General features: G+C 45.4%; 1 protein-coding gene across 1 annotated transcript in view; it reads right to left on the reverse strand.

Annotated features, from left to right (window-relative positions):
• Positions 1 to 17,456, reverse strand: part of Cemip (cell migration inducing hyaluronidase 1) — a 148,640-nt gene extending 131,184 nt beyond the window's left edge. The window contains exon 1 of the mRNA XM_051206548.1: positions 17,193 to 17,456. Coding sequence (XP_051062505.1) covers positions 17,193 to 17,245 — 53 coding nt within the window. The 5' untranslated portion in view covers positions 17,246 to 17,456. The remainder of the gene's footprint in view (positions 1 to 17,192) is intronic.
• Positions 17,457 to 17,720: the final 264 nt, after the last annotated feature.

Here is a 17,720-nt window from a genome sequence, read left to right on the forward strand (position 1 = left end):
GAGACCCAGTGTTCAAATGCCCAAGTCCATGGGGCATAGTTCTCATTTAAACCAACAGAAAGGAAAAGAGAAATGTAGGGTTAAACTGCAAGGAGATAAGGCATGCTGTTTCCACCTCAGAGAACTTTGTCAATCACGGTGGGGATAAATCCAGACTCATCTGTTGATAATAAGAGACTTATGGTCCCATCACCCTCTTCCCCTCAGTACACAGCTGACTCTAAGGTGAAACATGTAGATGAGGCAGTCCTAGAGCAACTAGCTCCAAGCTGTCTGCCAACTAAATGAAGACCTATGAGCTCGTTAGGAACTGAAAAGACTGTCTCCATCGGTGAAAGCAGCTGGCCAATCCACAGATTGAAGACATGATGGTTGTTTAAACCATTGATCAGGGGTATGCTTTGTTACACAGCAATAGTATACATTGAGAAAGAGTACCTCATAGAGCCAGGAAATACCTCATAGAGGAGAGGAGAGGAGAGAAAAGAGAGGAGAGGAGAGAAAAAGGGTGGAGAGGAGAGGAAAGGAGAGGAGAGGAGAGAAAGGGAGAGGAGAGGAGATGCCTAGTGAGGGCCAGGAGGAAAAAACAATGGATTATCAAATGTCTGGTTAAAGAAAATAGCACATATAGCAGGGGGGAAATGGCAAGAAGGCAGCATTATGTTCAAAGGCCCATGGAGAGTACTGTTGTGTTCCCAGAATCTAAACTAGAAGGGGGACATACCTGGACCAGATGATGGAGAGGAGTCTACCCAGCCATGAGATGCTTCCCCATTGGTCCCCCTACCTCAGACCCCATAGCCTCAATTTATCCCAGATGATTGACAAGGGATATCAAAAGGAACCAAGTCAATGTATTTGCCCCTGTGTGGAGGACTGGAACTACCATGCAAGTTTTCTCTCTAGCTCTGATAAAAAAAAGTTTATAAAACTGTGGTTAGCACAGACCCTTCAAGAGTATGAATGCCCATGACAGAACGAGGAAGGAGTCCCAGAATAAGATGAGATGAAAGCCTATTTCCCAGGGTTTTGGGTGGGAGGGCGGAGGCAGTGTTGTTTGAGACAATGCCTTCCTATACCACATAGCACACCTCAAAAACTGAAGAGTAAAGATGCTCACAGAACCCCAAGAACAGTGGGTGATTTCAACTGCCTCTTCCAACATTTGGGAATTAAATCCAACATAAATTCTTCAAATCTCCCAAGAGACTGCCAAGGATGTTTAGAGCTGTGACTCCTGAACTCTGAGAAAAAGGTGAGAGGGCTGTGTGTGGCCTCTGACGAAGGCTGATAGACACCTAGGGAAGGGCTATCCAGCCAACTCTGCAGAAGGACTTCACAGCTCCAACACTAGGCAGCCAGCGCCCCAGCATGCCACAGTCTAATCCTCACTTGACTCTCAGAACAGCATCAGCATCGCTGCAGGCTGGCTCCAGCCTTCACTCCCAGACATATCCAGGCTTGGTCTGCTGAGAGGCAGTCACTGAAGTTGGCCCAGATGGTCAGATCAAGTGTCTGCCTGAATTCATACTGAGCTAGCTTTATCACATTCCTGTTATCTCTATGCTGGTAACTGGATCAAATGTACTCTTCCTGGCAGCTCAAATCAATGGATAAAAGAAAGATTGTTCGATAGAATTGTGCTGGGCTAACAGGTTAGTAAATTGAAGGGATAATGGAGTTAGCATATCTTCTTGCACCATGAACTGAAAGGAATTCCAGATGGGTCAAAGAGCTTAAAACTCAGCCCATGGATCACCAAGTAGCTCTAGAATTTTCCTTGGTAAAAGAGATCAAGATGAAACTAACTGATAAATTGGGCTGCATGAAAATATTTCACATATCATATTTTTAAGTGAAAAATAGAAGGGGGGACTTTTAAATTGTATAGGCTTTGTAGACGTTGTAAGAAAACATATGAATATCTCGTACATGAGCATAAAAAAAGAGCTGATGACTTGGAAATAATTTTCAACCTTACCAGTAGTAAATAAATACCATTATATGTTTGTAAACAGTAAGTAAATACCGCTATGATTTTCACCTACTAAAATGAATTTTTAACTTTTGTAAGATGGACTGTTGGTGAGCCTGGAACCGTTAGCAGCAATGGTGTAGATTTGAATAAATATTTGGAGACTAAAAGAAGAATCAGAAACAGCCAAAAACATTGACCTATTCCATCTCTAGGAATTTTCTCTATACGTGAATATATCAAAATTGAGGGAAGTACAACATAGCTCTCCTAATAATAATGAAAGAGTTAACAAGGAATTTGATGCCCTTAAAAGAGCAATTAAACTGTTGATTTTTAAAATTGAGATAAAAAATTTAAAATCATGTATATGCAAGTTGATGCTTCATAAAATCTCCTGATAACACCAGAAAATTATTCATCAAAATCCAACAATGGCTCTTGGGTGATAGAGCTAGATTGTTTTCCTACAATTTCCAATTGATAAATTGTGCAGCTTGACACAAATATATATTGGAAAAAGGAGCCTTGATTGAGAAGATGCTTCCACCAGATTTCCTACAAACAAGATTATAGAGCATTTCCTTGACTAAAGATTGATGTGGGAGAGCCCAGCAAAAAGGGAGTGGTGCCACCCCTAGCCAGGTGGTCTTGAGCTGCATAAGAAAATAGACATGAGGAGCAAGCCAGTAAGCAGCATTCATGCATGGCTTCTGCTTGAGTTCCTGCCTCCTAATTCCTGCCTCAAGTTCATGCTGTGCCTTCCCTCATTGAGGGACTGTGATCAGGAGCTGTAAGCAGAAATAAACCCTCTTCTGCCCAAGTTGCTTTTGGTCATGATGCTTTATCACAGCAATAGAAACATAAATAGGACATAAATATACTTATAGGGTAGTATTGTTTATATAGTAGGAGCCTATATGTGCAACATTCATATTTGTTAAAAAAAAAAAATTAATCACATATCCTTCTTATCACCTAGCTCCCGGTGGTTGCTTCTTCCTCCAAAAACTTTTAAATCAGATTGATTCAGTACAGTATCCAGAAGACACCCCTATATGTTAATGTGATGAGTGGGTGGATAAACAAGGAAGTATAAGGGAATGAATGAGTAAACATATTTTCTTTCTACTCAGTGGCTTTAAAATCTAGAAACATTTTGATGTTGCACACTTGGTAGGGAGATCATGTTCTGTTGCAGTCAAGAAAACTCTCCAGCGCCCAGGATCCCCTCTGCTCGTGGCTCCTGTACTGCATCAGCTTATTGATCTCTCTTTGCCCAGGATGCCCATTCCTGATCAGGAGACAAATTCTAACTGTGTTTGTTAATGTTCAAATAAGCATCAGCATCCTCAAAAATGCAGGCATGCTCACACACACACACACACACACACACACACACACACACACACACTGTGTCTTTTGTGAGCACATATTCTCATTTTTTTCACGATGTGACCTGCTCGCTTCCACCACTACCTCAGGGTTGTAAGAAGTGGTAATCTGGTTTTGTGCCTTCCCTGCCTGGTATGCAGTTGATTATTAAATGCCTTTACAAAGAAGGGCCTAAGCAAACTCATTATCTCATGGTTTTATCGAGCTTCGAGATAGCGCCTCAGAGCTTTCCAACCCATTAGCTTTTTCAATAAACAGGTCAGACTGATAGATTCGATAGATGTGATAGATGCACAGGTGGCTTATCACACCTCTAGAGTGGGACACAAAGCACGCACCAAGAGTCCTGTGATAAGAGCTTCTCATCCAGAATTCCCTAGTCTGCTCATTCCTTTCCTGGCAGTCTCCAATGGAGTGTCTCTAAAGTTTCAGCCTCTTAATCAAAGCTCTCTGGGGATAAAAAATGGGAGTGCTGCTGGCACACCCTATCGGCCCTGGAGCTCACCACAGCTCACCATTTATGATTCACCCTACTATTCTGAGAGTGCCCAACAAAGAAGACAACCCAAATCTCTGCTTATTTGCTTGATTTTGCGAATAATAATAATAATAAATAGACCAAAAGTAATTTCATAACATTCTTAATGAAAGCTAACTAAAATTCCACAGTTTTTTAAATAAAGTGGTATTGTGTTTCTTTTGTTTTGAGTAATAGATAGTGCTGTTGAATTTTCAGAATTCCTTGCTTGATCAGCCAGTGACTTAGCATATACATGTCTAGCCTGAACCTGTTTTAGTTTTCCTAACACACTTCCATGCTTGAGCTGCCAGGCCCTCTCCTCCTCCATCAGTCTGTGTTCAGTCCATCACCAAACGATGTTGGTTGTATCTCCTGAACTCCACTTGGATCCATACATACTGTCTTTCTCCCCATCTCAGACTCCTTTACTCTGTCCTGACCCCAGCCTCCTAGTCTCCTGAGCCTCTTTTCTTGCTAACCATTGCCTATCAATACCCACCCCTACTCACATGAATCTTCTGAAAGCTACCAGAGGGATCTAAAAAAAAAAACAAAAACAAAAACAAAAAAAACAAAAAAACCTTTCCCCTACTCCTATTTCTACCTCTACCAGACACCTGCAGCCAGATGCCCTGACCATGGTTCTGCCTGAGAACTTGCACTTTTGATTCAGGTCACTGACCACAGTTAGAAGTGTCTGCATGTGTGCTATACACTGCTTCCCTCTGGAGCACACACACAGCTGGAAGGCAGAAGAGTTGGAAGAACAGGTAGGATGGTTGAGATGTGACTGAAGTGAAAGATACACACTAATTTTGAAGACTTGTAAAAAATGCTCATTATCTCAGTATTTTTAGACTACTACTTATGAACTAATGTTGAAGTTGCAATATTTTATAGACAAACTATAAGAAAGTATATTGTGAAAATTAATAAGCTTTTTAATATATGCACGTGTATGTATGTATTTGTATATGTGTATGTATTTGTGTGTGTGTGCCACCCAGCATTTACATGGATATGGGAGCTGTGAGCACTGGAAACCATGATTATGACTCACCTGGCATTTACATGGATGCTGGAGCTCTGAGCTCTGGTTTCCGTGATTGAGACACACACTTTACCTGCTGAACGACCTCCCTAGTCCCATAAAAATTGATTTTGCCTAGTCTTTTCACTTTAAAAGATGGCGAGTACTCTGATTCTGTCTGTGTCTCCCACGGTACTTCCATGGGAAAGCACTGCTCTAGACAGTCATCTGCATAACCTCTGTGCTATTATGTGTCAACTCCATTGTCCTGCCAAATTGGTCAACTTAGGTCAAGTAAGCAAAGGATACATTTTGGTAGAAAAGACACTCTATGGCAAAGGTAGAAGCTGAGCATCACAAGAAGTTTTGAGGAATCAGGAAAAACTTTAAACATCATCAGAGGCTCCAGGATGAATACACTGCCCCAGTTCTGACTCTGAACACAGAAAACCAGGTTCCTCAAACAGTACAGGGGATATTGTCAGGCAATTGAGATAAATGTTGAGTCCAGAAATGTTTCCTCAAAGTCTTGAACCAAACCAGAGCCCCAGGGAGTTGGCCCTAAAGCTCCCAGATGCTTTCCATGCAGAGCTCCCTGTGAACTGCTGCCTGGCTCTGGTGCCAGTGAGTAGGGCTGACAGTGTCGCTTTCCCTCAGGTCTGAGTCTGCTCAGAGCTGGAACAGTTAGCCTCTCCATGGGAATTCTACAATGCACTGGCTGCCAGCAATACCACATCTTTGCCTGAGCCACCTGCCCCAGGGAACTAATGCCTGCCTCCTGGTCACTCACTTCTGCATTCAGAGCCTAGGGCTAAACGTTTAAGCTTCCACACTCAGTTTGCAAGGGCAGTCTTCACCTGCTCCTCCCTCGGGGTCTCATTTCCAGTCCAGGGAGACACACAGACTTTCTCCAAATACCCATTTTCCAGTTCCTCTGCCTTTGGCCAAGGCTCTTGCTTCTTTCCTGAGCCGGAGAACTGGGCTCTTCTTTAAGAGCTGATCACTTCCTCCAGGATGCCTGCAGCCTGCTGAGAAGCCTTCCCTGCTGAGCTGTTTGTGCTCTCTGCAGTGGCACTCCATATTGCTTTGTTCACACCCTCTTAGGGCCCAGATTGTAAGAGGGCTGTCTGTCTATCTCTCCAGCTAAGCTGTGAGCTTCTCCATTGTGGAGAGACAATGAAGCTGTCCCTAATCTCCTTCCTCCGATGTCAGAGAAGATGCACACTCAACAGTGAGTGCCTTGGGGTTGGAATTCCTTTCAACTTCCTCTGTTGAGAAGGATAACATTCCCCTAAACACATTTTGCTACAACTCAAGAATTGAGCCACAGCAGTCATTATTAAGAACATGGCCTTTTGGTCATGCAGCCCTGGGTCCCAGTTTTCGGTTGTACCACCTCAAACTGGGTGATCTTGACTAAATCACACCACCTCAATGGGCTCCCTCCAACTGCAAAGTGAAACAAAGGTTTGTCATGGTTGTCAAGGATGATAAAGTGAGGTGGTGTGTATGAAATGATTCATGTGGATCTAAACTTTGCAAGTGCTCAATAAACCCCAGATAGTAATTTAAATGTTGGGGATCACCCCAGGGCCACGGGAGGACAGACATCTCAGAAGGTGACTAACAGTCACTACCATTGTCCCCACTCCAGAGCAAAATATTGAAGAATTAGCATTACCAGCCCTGGTGGCTCAGGCCTGAATTCCCAGCTACTCAGGGGGCTGAGGCAGAGGAATTGAAAGTAGAAGGCTTGGTAGGGCTATGCAGTGAATTGAAGGCCAGGCTGGTAACTTAGTGAGACACTGTTTCAGAGGAAAGAGGAAAAAAAGAGTATTTGGGGGGGGGGAGGGTAAGTAGAAAAAAAATGATGACATGACATGACAGCTCCATGATATGGTTAGGACTTTTATTGTAAATATTAGAGAGAAAAGGAAGCAAAATGAACATGGCCAGCAGACTGGACACGACCAGGGCTAGGGAAGCAGGGGACAGGGAGCACAGTGAGATAACAAGAGAGAGAATAGAGCAGAGAGAGAGAGAGAGAGACAGAGAGACAGAGAGAGAGAGAGATGGAAAGAGACACAGAGAGAACAAGAGAAAGTATCCGAATCGTGGGGACTATAAGAAGGGTGAACAGCTGTGGGGAGGAAAAGGCCAGGAGACTAGCATGAAGGAGACTAGCATGGGTGTATAGCTATGGAGCAATGTGTCCCTTTCGCCAGAGGTAAGGGAATGACCCCTTTTGGCAGCTGGAAACTGACTGGTTTCAGAAGTTCCTGAGGAGTGCTGGCTTTTCTCTAACCACCAGAAATTCATATTTGAGATCATTTCTAGATATTTAGACAGCCTGTGAGATCTAACAAACACTATGTGAATTCCTACTACATGCTTAGTCATTGGCAAGAGTTGTACACAAGTCTCTGCACTGCAGCAGGTAGGGATTCTGTTTCTGAATGAGAAAAGGGCTATTGATTACACTATTGGTGATGATGTAGAAGTCATCTCCAGCTAAAAGTAACCACATTCTCCAGAATGGTCACCCAGCAACTGTGAAAGAAGCACATATACTATTCAAATTAGGACTCCCCTTTCTGTCCTCAGACCCCATTGTCCTCAGGCAACCTCCACAAGCAAGAGCTCAAGTTTATGCTTGTGAGACAAGATTTGAAAGAATCATCACCTCTGTTTTTAATGTCAGGAATAGTTTCTTATTTAGAGTAATAGTATATGGGTATATTTAAAGGGAAAAAACACTTCCATTCTATGGTTATTCTCAGAAAATTCCAAATGTTGATACTCTGCCATTTGTACCAACCATACCCTATGATTTTAAAATCTGAATCATATGTAAACTCTTCCTCAGCCACCTGAGAAGCCCCAACACACATACAACCCACAATTACGTGGTCAGCATCATCGTCGAGCTGTTGGAAGCTCTGATGCCTTTAGATACCAACAACATGGCTAGGCCTTTGCCCATTTGCAAAGACATTTAAGTAAGGAAAAAAAACAAGCATCTGGGAGTCCTGAAGCCCAAACCCTAAAACTGCTTTTGGATTCCAGGCTTCAATGCCTGGAACAGAACAGAGGAAGGTGTTGGTTGTTATCAGTACCTTTTCAGAAAGTCCTGGGATATGGGCTGGGGACATAGCTCACACAGTGGAGTCTTTACCCAGCATGCACAGGACCTTGGATTTCATCCCCAATACCACACACACTGGGCCTGGCAGCATACACCTATATTCCCAGTACTTAGGAGGTAGAGGAGAAGAATCAACAATTCAAAGTTATCTTCAGCTACATAGAATGTTCTAGGCCAGTTTGGGATGCATACAGTCCTAGAAAATGGTGTAGGGGAAGAAGTCACAGGCACAGTTGCATTGCAGTACAATGAAATCTGCAGAAGGTCCTCCCACAGGCTACTAGTTTCTTCCTTAGCCAGAAACATAGGTAAACAAGGGAAGAGGGAACAGGTAAATTTGGTTCCTGAATCATGTGCATTTCGAGCTCCAGTTCCAAAGAATCTCATATCCCAACAAATCACAAGTGCCCTTAGCATCCCCAGAGGCTTGCTTGAGCCACCTGACCTAGGGTGAGGCAAGTAAAATACTGAACCTTAGGTATAAAATAAAGAGAGCACACAAACACACAAAAGCAAAACAGACCAAAAAAACATCCGGAGGGACAGAAAGCTCAGTCCTTAATATATAAATGATACTGCAATCCAACATGTAAAACTCCAGTCAAAACACCCATGAAGAACAAAATTCTAAGTGAGAATGGAGTCGACATAATGGATTGTTTTCCCCCTTTTGCCTCCGGTTTATATGCTTCCTAGTGTGCAATGAATGTCTGTGGAGTCACTCAGCTGTGAACCATGAGCATGCGTAAGTGCAAAGGGGAATGTGTGACCTCACTCAGGGATGAGCAACAGTACAGAAATGCAACATTTTGCTGAGTAACGTGGAAATGGATCTGAAATGTATGGATTAAATTCCTCTGAAAACAATGTGGGTTTTCAAGGGAAGGAAAGGAAAAGTACTTAGCAGTGGTGTCTGAGGTTTCTTTGAACCCAATCCTTTGGAAAATGAGCACACGCGCAAATTACTCAGTGCCTGCAATCCAGCTTCCAAATGTGCTTGTCACAAACCACCAGATTGTTTAGAAACTTGTTTTTTCCACTCAGGTTTATCCCCTGTGCACTCCTAAGGGGGCTGATCTCTGCTGCTCATTTGAGTGAGACGTGGCAGGAACAAGTGTCCCACAAGACAGTGTGACAAGTGTCTTCTGCAGGAGGCAGGCAACAGAGCATGGAGGTGGCTCAACTGGCCGAGTGCTTGCTGTACAAGCATGAGGGCCTGTTTATAAACCCAGCTCTGGCATGGCAGGGTCAAGAGGACCTTTAAAGTTCACTGACCATTCTCAGTTGAATCTGTGAGCTCCAGATTCAGTGCGAGGTATTTTCTCAAAACAGGTAGAGAACAACTGAGGAAGATATTGACCTCTGGCCTCTACATGCATATGCAAACAAATACATGCACACACACATGTACACACACACACACACACACACACACACACACACACACTTTTCTTTTTTGAATAAGAAGGCAGGAGAGTAGTGCTTTGAGCTAAAAGCTGGACAGAAGCACCGCACAGGTCTACTCCTGTGTCCTGTGTCCTCAAATCCTCAGGAACGTGAAGGGAAGAAGAGATGATGTTTAATCATAGCTAAGCAATGGCCCCTACATCCATGTTAATAATGACTCAGACTTGCTGCTATCTAGTCTCCCAAACAGTTCCACGTGACTGAGAGAACCAGGGTCTGTGGTCACCTCTGATAGCCCAAGGAAACGCCTAGGAAGCAGGGAAAGGCTAAGACTCCATTCTTTGGGAGCCAGTCTTTGTGCAGGGTTCTGGCTGCTGCAGCAATGTTGCGTGACGGCCAGATGCTCCCAGAGAGTAGAGTCACTGGTCACCCTTTCTCTCCAGCCTTCCCTGAAACTTGCCAATAGACAGAAGGAACCCTGGCAACCACAGATGCCTATCCTGGTAAAACTCACACACCAGCATGCTATTTGCCTCTGCCAGGGTTTCTCATATACCCAGCAGGTTCTTCTGAAGGCTGAGTGTTTTCTAAGTTGCCTGGACTAAACAAAACTTGCTGTTACCATCTTAAACAATTCATAGTTATCTTGGAAGAGCTGGTGCCAGCTCCGGAAGTGATTTCCTAGATCACTACTCATCAGTGATGGGCAGGTTCTATTCAAATAGTGTCTCACTCTGGGTATCAGTTTCCTCCTTAGGAGAGAGTTTTGTAGGGGCCTCACAAGAACAACGCTTGAACTACCTTGCTAGCCAAACTCTTTCATATCCACCTAGCAGCCTTATCTCCCCTTCTAGGACTCCTCCTTCAAAAAACGCTTTGCATTCAAAGTGGGCTACCTTGAATTAATGAAAAGAAATCCAAGGTCCTCTGTAGAATGTGTTAACATTTTACATCCAGGAAATAAATTATTTTTTTTCATCACCACTTTTATAGCATCTGAAAGTCTTAGGAGGTTTAAGACTGATTGACAGGTTTGAAAATAAACAGCCTATTTTTGCAGATAGCTCACAGCTGTATTGCTTCCTCCCATGGTGCACTCAATTGGAGGTTTCTGTCAGAGAGCCTTTGCCAATAGCAACCCTTATCCTCTGTATTCTTTAGGTTAATACATGCAAAAGAACTCTGATCTTATTCCTTTGAAAATTGATGACACATCTATACACACACCATTAAAAAAAAAAAAACAGCAAGACATCAAAAATATTTAAAGGACACAGCAAGATAGACTATACTGAAACTAAGATAACATCATTAATATGGCTGCCTGAAGCAAAAACAGAAAGAACCCAGACAAAGGCTTTTCAACTGTGTGCCTGGGAACCCAGAAGGATCTTTGGAACTTCTTGTGGGCCTCAAGACCAACAATGCTCCCCCTTCTAGCCATAGATACTTTTTAAAATCTGGTTTGTGAGTCGGATTTAGTCAGATTGTATAGGAATAAAACATTTTATAGTTAAACTCTAGAGTGAGAGACAAAAGGCCCCAAGATCTACCAATGTTTGGTCGGCTTATTCTCTATGGTGTAGCTCAGTATCTGGACATGTCAGGGAGCCTGTGCCCCTGAGTCAGATATGCACCTGAGAGTTGGAAGAAGTAAGCCATTTAGGACTGTTGGAGCTTCTGGATCTTCCTCTGTTCCCTTCTCTCTGTGTGGAATGTTTCCGAGCTTCCCTCTTAGAATCCCATTATTTACTAAGTTAAAAGTGCCTATTAACCCTTCCAGACTCTCACAAAGCTTCCTGGCTTCACCTCCAGCTAAGACAATGGCTCCTCTGATGCCCTAGTTAGTCCTAACGTCCACTCTGTGAGTCATCTATCCTGGCCCCCCTCACTCTGTGGAGCAACTTCTAACATGGACATCTGTCCTCCCTCTAGACTGTTGAATCCTAGAGATCTTGGACATGTCTTAAAATCCACCTCCCCAGAATTAATTCAGGGCCTACCATCCAGGTGTTTACAGACTTCTATATTTTCAGCTTCCAAATGTGGTAGTAGATGACAGACTGCAAAGCACACCTGCATCTCCAGCACCCAAAATGCAACCGTGGTGGCCACTCCACCCTTACAGGAATGCTTCAAGAATGGGGGGCTGAGGAAGACAATTGGGGCTTTAAATTTCATTTTCACATTTTTAAAAATATGTGATCTTTTCAAGCCCAGGAAAGTTGTTTAAATATAAACATGCATTCTCACTGTCTGGGGCCAGAGTTAGATGAAATTCCTCAAATGATCTCTTAATGCCACCAAAATTGCATTCAAATGCTCCTGCCAGGCAAAGATAGCCATTTACACAATAATCTTGCGCTTAAAAGTAACTGCATCCAGAGTTTGGGGAAATTTATTATGACAGGGAAAGGGGGTTCAAGATATTTAGTCTGCTGATAAGACAGCTTAAGAATGACCATAATTATCTCCAGGAATGTGAAGGGTTTTTAAAAGGTCATGGGCCAGCTTGGCTCCATCTACTCGGACATCAGAAATTGACTTAAATGATACCAAAATGAACTCCTCTGAATCACAGACATTTGGGGGGGTCAGAGCCAGAAGCATCCCCCACCCCACCTGAGATGGTCAGAAATACAGACCTCCCTATCCACTCCTCATCCTCCAAGCCAGAGTTGTGCTCTCTCAGGCCTTGCTGTAGCTTATTGACATGTTCAAGCTCAGAAAGCTCCCCTCATGTAAGAAGGTGAGAAAGCAGAAGATTGGAAGAGCCAAACATCCTGCTCAAAATCTGACAGTCAGCCCAGGTAGGGAGCAGCATGGCAATGACTGTCACCTTCCACCCAGTCTCCAAGGGAAGCTCCAGTGCCCTTTATCTTTCCTGAGATGTACAGCCACATCAAAGGGAGTCTGAGTCCTGCCTTCATGTTCACTATAATGTCCTCAGCACCATGCCCTACAGCTATAAAGACTCAGGTCAATAGCACAAAGCACTCAGCTCAAGACTGGGCAGCTTAGCTTATATTAGGCTGCTGAAGAAGTCTTCAGTTGTCCTGTCTCTAGAAACAGGATGGACAGCAGTCTGCCATCTACATTTTGCATGGCAAAGCCCCCAGCCTCTGTTCATGACTTCCCTGTAATAGGCAATGCCTGATGGCTAAGTTCCTCAGCAGATGGAGGAAAAAATGCATAGCTCTTTCCAAAGCAGTTGTTTCAAGCACTATAAAGTTGCGGGTAATCCTGTGGTCTCACTGCCCTTGTAGAGATTCAAAGCAAATGCCTTATGAATGCCTCGTGAGTCCCCAAGGCAAGGAGCCATGCTGTCTAGGGTGGAAAGAGAAGGTACTTGCTCAGAGTGGGTACTTTTACAGGCAAAGCCTGCCTAGGCTTCCAAAAGACCCCTCCCTTGCAGGCCATAATAGCTTCCTGAAGCCAAGCAGAACCTAGAGGAGCCAAGCAGAGTCCAGGGACCGGCCCTGAAAAATAACAGGGGCAGGAAGGAGCGCCTCTGGGTGGGTAAGTGTGTTTCCTGGCACCAAGGGAACTGAGGAGCAGTATAATGTACATTTGATGACATTTCTCAGCAAGCAGCCTTCCTGCCAGGGACCTAGGCTAGAACAAAGCCTGGCACTAGGGCAGACAGAAGATAAAGGAAAAACCATGGAACCTGCCAGAGAGGCCAGGATGGTCCCAAGGGAGTGGCTAGACAGCAAGGTATGGATACTAATAAAAATCACCATGACAGCCACCATCCTATACAAATCTGCACAGTTCCTATGTGTAAGGCTTTGCAGGGGTGAAGATCATGCTGAGCAGCTGATAAAACAACAGAAAGAAACACATGGCCCTGAGAACTTCCCCAATACCCACTCCCAATTGCTGTCAATGCAACCAGAGTCAAATGAGCAAGATCCTTCTAGTCCCTGTTCAAAAGAAACTGAAGCTGCCTTCATCGTGCTGAAAACCAGAAAAGACAGCTGCCACATTACTCTGATAAGATCCAACATCTGTGTATTTGCTACCATGTGTAAAGATACCTGTCACCCAGACTGTCACATTCAGGGAATCTTGTGAATGAAGCTCACAAACATAACTTTGTTCCCTTTGGGCAGTCAAGCTCCATGCAAGCATGTGCCTTTTAAGCTATAGATAAAATGCAAAGTGCACTTAATCCACGTGGTGGTGCTGATCTGCCAACACCAGGCAGGACTAAAAGGGGTCACTTATGCCACAGGCTTTAAAGGAGCCAGTGAGAGTAACTAGAGTTGCCTTTACCATGCCACTGGGCTTTCTCAACAAATGTCACCCTTGCCATCTGATCTGTCTGTCCCAAAGACTCAGACACAGCTGCCAGAGACAGAATGCTACAGAACCAATGATGAGTTCCTTTCTTCTACGAATGCCACTCCCTCCCCTCATTGGCCTTGCCTCCCAGGAGTGCTCCATGGTTCAACCATTTTCTTACCTGGAAGCTACAGGGAGACCGGACTCTGTAGTACCCAGAAGACAGCCCAGACTTCAGGGTGAGGTGGAGAACCACATCCTTCTTTTGTAGTCACATCATCAGTGGATGAAAGTCACAGAAAGGTTCCCAGCATCTATAGGCTGCTCGTGAACTCCATTTTCCTTTCAGGTGGAGGAAACATAGATTCCACCTGATCTACTGAGAGAGGCAATGAAGGAAAGTCTAAGCACACTGGGACAAGAAACTTGCAGAAATAGGCACACTCTTGTGAGGAAGATCTCACTACGATTCTGTGTGCTTGTAGCTCCATTATCTAAATTTCTGTGGCATGTCATATGCTAGTGATTTCTACCAGATAGGACCCCAAAATGAAGAAACTTAAGGGGACCTCCAAATCCAGTGAGGACCAAAATATGGTGAGCAAAATGTCTTGACCAGGTTATCATGTCTGAGCAAATCTCAAGCATGTAAGAGAGTATACATAAGGCATGACTACTCTAGGTCTGATAAGGACATCTTTTGTCTGCAGCTAAGCAGAGCTTCATCTAGAAACAAGAGGCCCTCCATGCCTGTCCCCAAGGGTACCCTGCCTCAGCAAGAGAGTGGGGCTCCTCCTAAGCAGATTGTGTGAGAAAATGTGCAGGAAGAAATGATTGTCTAGATCAAAGGGCTAAAGTGATGTGCTGGAAATGACTTCTTTAAAAAGAATATATATATATATATATATATATATATATATATATATATATATATCCCCAAGTGGGACAGGTGGAGAAACAATGAATTGATTGCTCTCTCATTAAAAATATCCTTCAACTTATCTTCCCTCCACACTGTCATCAATTCCATCAGTGAGTTGTCAAATGTGGCAATGGATGACAATGGAGTCACTCCCAACCACTTACTGGGTTAAGAAGGAGGACATGGGGCTCGTTAACATAGCTCAGAAAAATGTGTAGCACTTTGAAGTACACCTGTAAACAGAACCATTGCAGGAGTTTTCTTGCTCAGCACTGGACTTAATGCCTTGCTTTGTGCTGATGATTTCCTTAGCCACTTACTAATATACCCTACTTGTCCCCACTTACAGATGAAGAAACTGGTATAAGTTTAGTTGACTTTCCCAAAGCCACAGATTTTGTTCTCTCTCTCCCTCTGTCTCTCTCCCTCTCTCTCTTGTTTTCATTATGCTTCCATTGCTAGCAGAAAAGACCATCAGATTTCTTGTAGTGTTTATAGGTCAGTGGTTCTTAACCCATGCGTCACGACCCCCAAATTCCATCATAAAACATAGATAGTTACATTATTATTAATAAGAGTAGCAAAATTACAGTTATGAAGTAGCAATGAAAATATGACTGGGGGTCACCATAACCCGAGGAACTGCATTAAAAGGTTGCAGCATTAGGAAGGTTGAGAGCCACTAGTATAGGTGGTGGTGACAGGAGCCATTCGGTATCATTTCTTACTAGAAGGAAGAGACAGCCCCTCACTACATTCCCAAGTAATACACTTGAACCATCATCTCATGGGCTAAGGAGCCCTTGGAAGCCGCCTCCAGAGTCCTTCTTTAGAGGACACTGTTAGAATCAAGAGGAGTGATTTTGCACACTCACTCAGATACTTCCTTGTAATTTTGTCTTGCATGGTTTCTTCTCCATTCTGTCATAAACTGTGAAACTAAAATATTGATTCATTGCCTTATTTATTATTAGATTGTTCAATTTAAAAAATGACCCTACTCTCTACACTTAAAGCACTTTAGTTCTACACCTAATTACATACACCTTTATCTCACTGTCTGGATCCTTTAACAAAGGTTGCACACCTGTCAGACCTCTCCATGGTGTCACATGAAACTAAAGTGACATTAAGAGGCTGCACACAATCAGATGCAAGTTCTGCTGGGACCTTGTAGAAAACCACAGCCCCTGGCAGGACAGATTCCCTTCTCAGTGGTTAGTGACTCCAGAAAGAACACCTAGGTCCCCAGGACTTTTGGTCCCTTTCTACCTTCCCAGTGTCTCAACACCTGAATCACTGAAGGAGGAGCCTGGACTGCAGACTCACGCCACAGGCCCCGAGTGGCGGAAGTAGCTGGGAGCTGTCCATGGTGGTGCCGCGCCTGGGCACGCAAAGCCTCCTGCTCTCCGCCCGCGGGCGCGCCTGGGGTCCCTCTCCAGACCGCTGACACGGAGACGACTCCCTCCCTGGCTCACTGTCTCCTGGACAGGGCTTCAGCCAGGCCGTGGCTCTCACATCAAAAGCTTGGCTTTAAAAGGGAATTCTTACCTGTGGGCAGAGTTGGCTGCTCGGAGCAGGACTGGGAACCTCAGACCTGGCGCCTGTGGAATGAATGTCCAACTCTTGTGGAACACGGGTTCACCTCCCTTCTTGTCAAGAATGCACGCATTCTCCTGGATTCATCCCGAAATCTCCCCGGATTTGATTCCCAGAGCGGCGAACTGGAGAACCGTGCACAGACTCAGGCTTATGCCCTGCTAAGATCTTGGTTTTTCTGTCAATCTAGCGCGACCCTTCTTGCAGAGGACGTCCGTTGCCAGGAGCCAACAAACATTCCTGCAGAGCGCTGCCAGGCTTAGTGTTTGCTTAAATATCAGCAGGGACCACCGAGGTCGTCTAACATCAGATCGTCACCGCTCGCCCTGTGCCAGCGGGAAGGCAGAGGCTGATGAGGGAACCCAGGAGACTTTGCCGAAGGGGAAGCCACAAGGTGCTGACTTGTGAGGCTCACGACCACTAGCCACAGGGCAAGTTAGCTCGCTGCAATGGGCTTCTTCCGAGATCTGCTTCGGGGCCATCCCTCTTCCGTGAGACACAGTTGTTTGAGCATCTAGTGCCATTTACAGAGGGGACAACCTAAGCAAAGCAGAGATCTGCCTCCCGTCGAATGCGTTCCAGGACGTTTGTGTCCCCAACACCTGCCGCTTGTAAAGATCTCAGAGACGTCCACAGAGGATGGTGACGGGGGCATGTGCCCGCTAACACACACATAGACAGCCAGACAAGCAGGCAGGCAGACAGACATACACACGGGCAGGTAGGAGGACAAACAGGCAGGCAGACAGAGGCAGACAGCATAGAACAGGCTGAACAAACAGGCCGATGGCGGGCAACGTTTTCCCTAAACTGAGGGAAGGCGCGGGATTCTGACTGTCCTCTTCCCTCCAAGACTAAATCCAAGCAGCCCTCGCCCCAGCCAGGGTCCTCTTACCTCCGCGGTCCCCTTACCTACGGCTGATGAGTGAGACAGTGCCACGCCTCGGGGACCTGGAGTGCAGCATCCTGGAGTCTGGTATCTGATTCCACGCGTGGAGCTCCTGAGTGTGAGCCAACCGGACAAGAGCTCGCGGGAAGTGGGGTGCAGATCAGAGCCTCACTCAGCACAGTGCGCCCTCAGCACCAGACCACTGCCTCTCTGAGCAGCAGGCGCTCCTCTCTGGGCTCCGTGCGCTCACTGGCTTACTAGCTAGCTTGGAGCTGCCAGCCAGAGCCGCCGCTTTTTATAGCCGCCTTCCGGGGCTGGCTCCTCCCCACCTAGAGCCCCCGGCGCCCGCACTCATCCCGCTCCCCTCGTCCCACCCCCGTCTCGGGGCAGCGTCCTCTCACTCATCGAAGGGGGCGGCCTGCGGGGCTGGACCCGGGCGGGCTCTGGCGGCCGCTCGGGGAGCCGCAGACCCGAGCCCGAAAGCCGCCGCCGGGACATGCCGCGGCCACCAGGTGAGGGCGCTGGAGCCCAGGACGAGCGCGGTCGACCTC

Source organism: Phodopus roborovskii, unplaced genomic scaffold, assembly GCF_943737965.1.
Source record: "Phodopus roborovskii unplaced genomic scaffold, PHOROB, whole genome shotgun sequence".
NCBI lineage: Eukaryota > Metazoa > Chordata > Mammalia > Rodentia > Cricetidae > Phodopus > Phodopus roborovskii.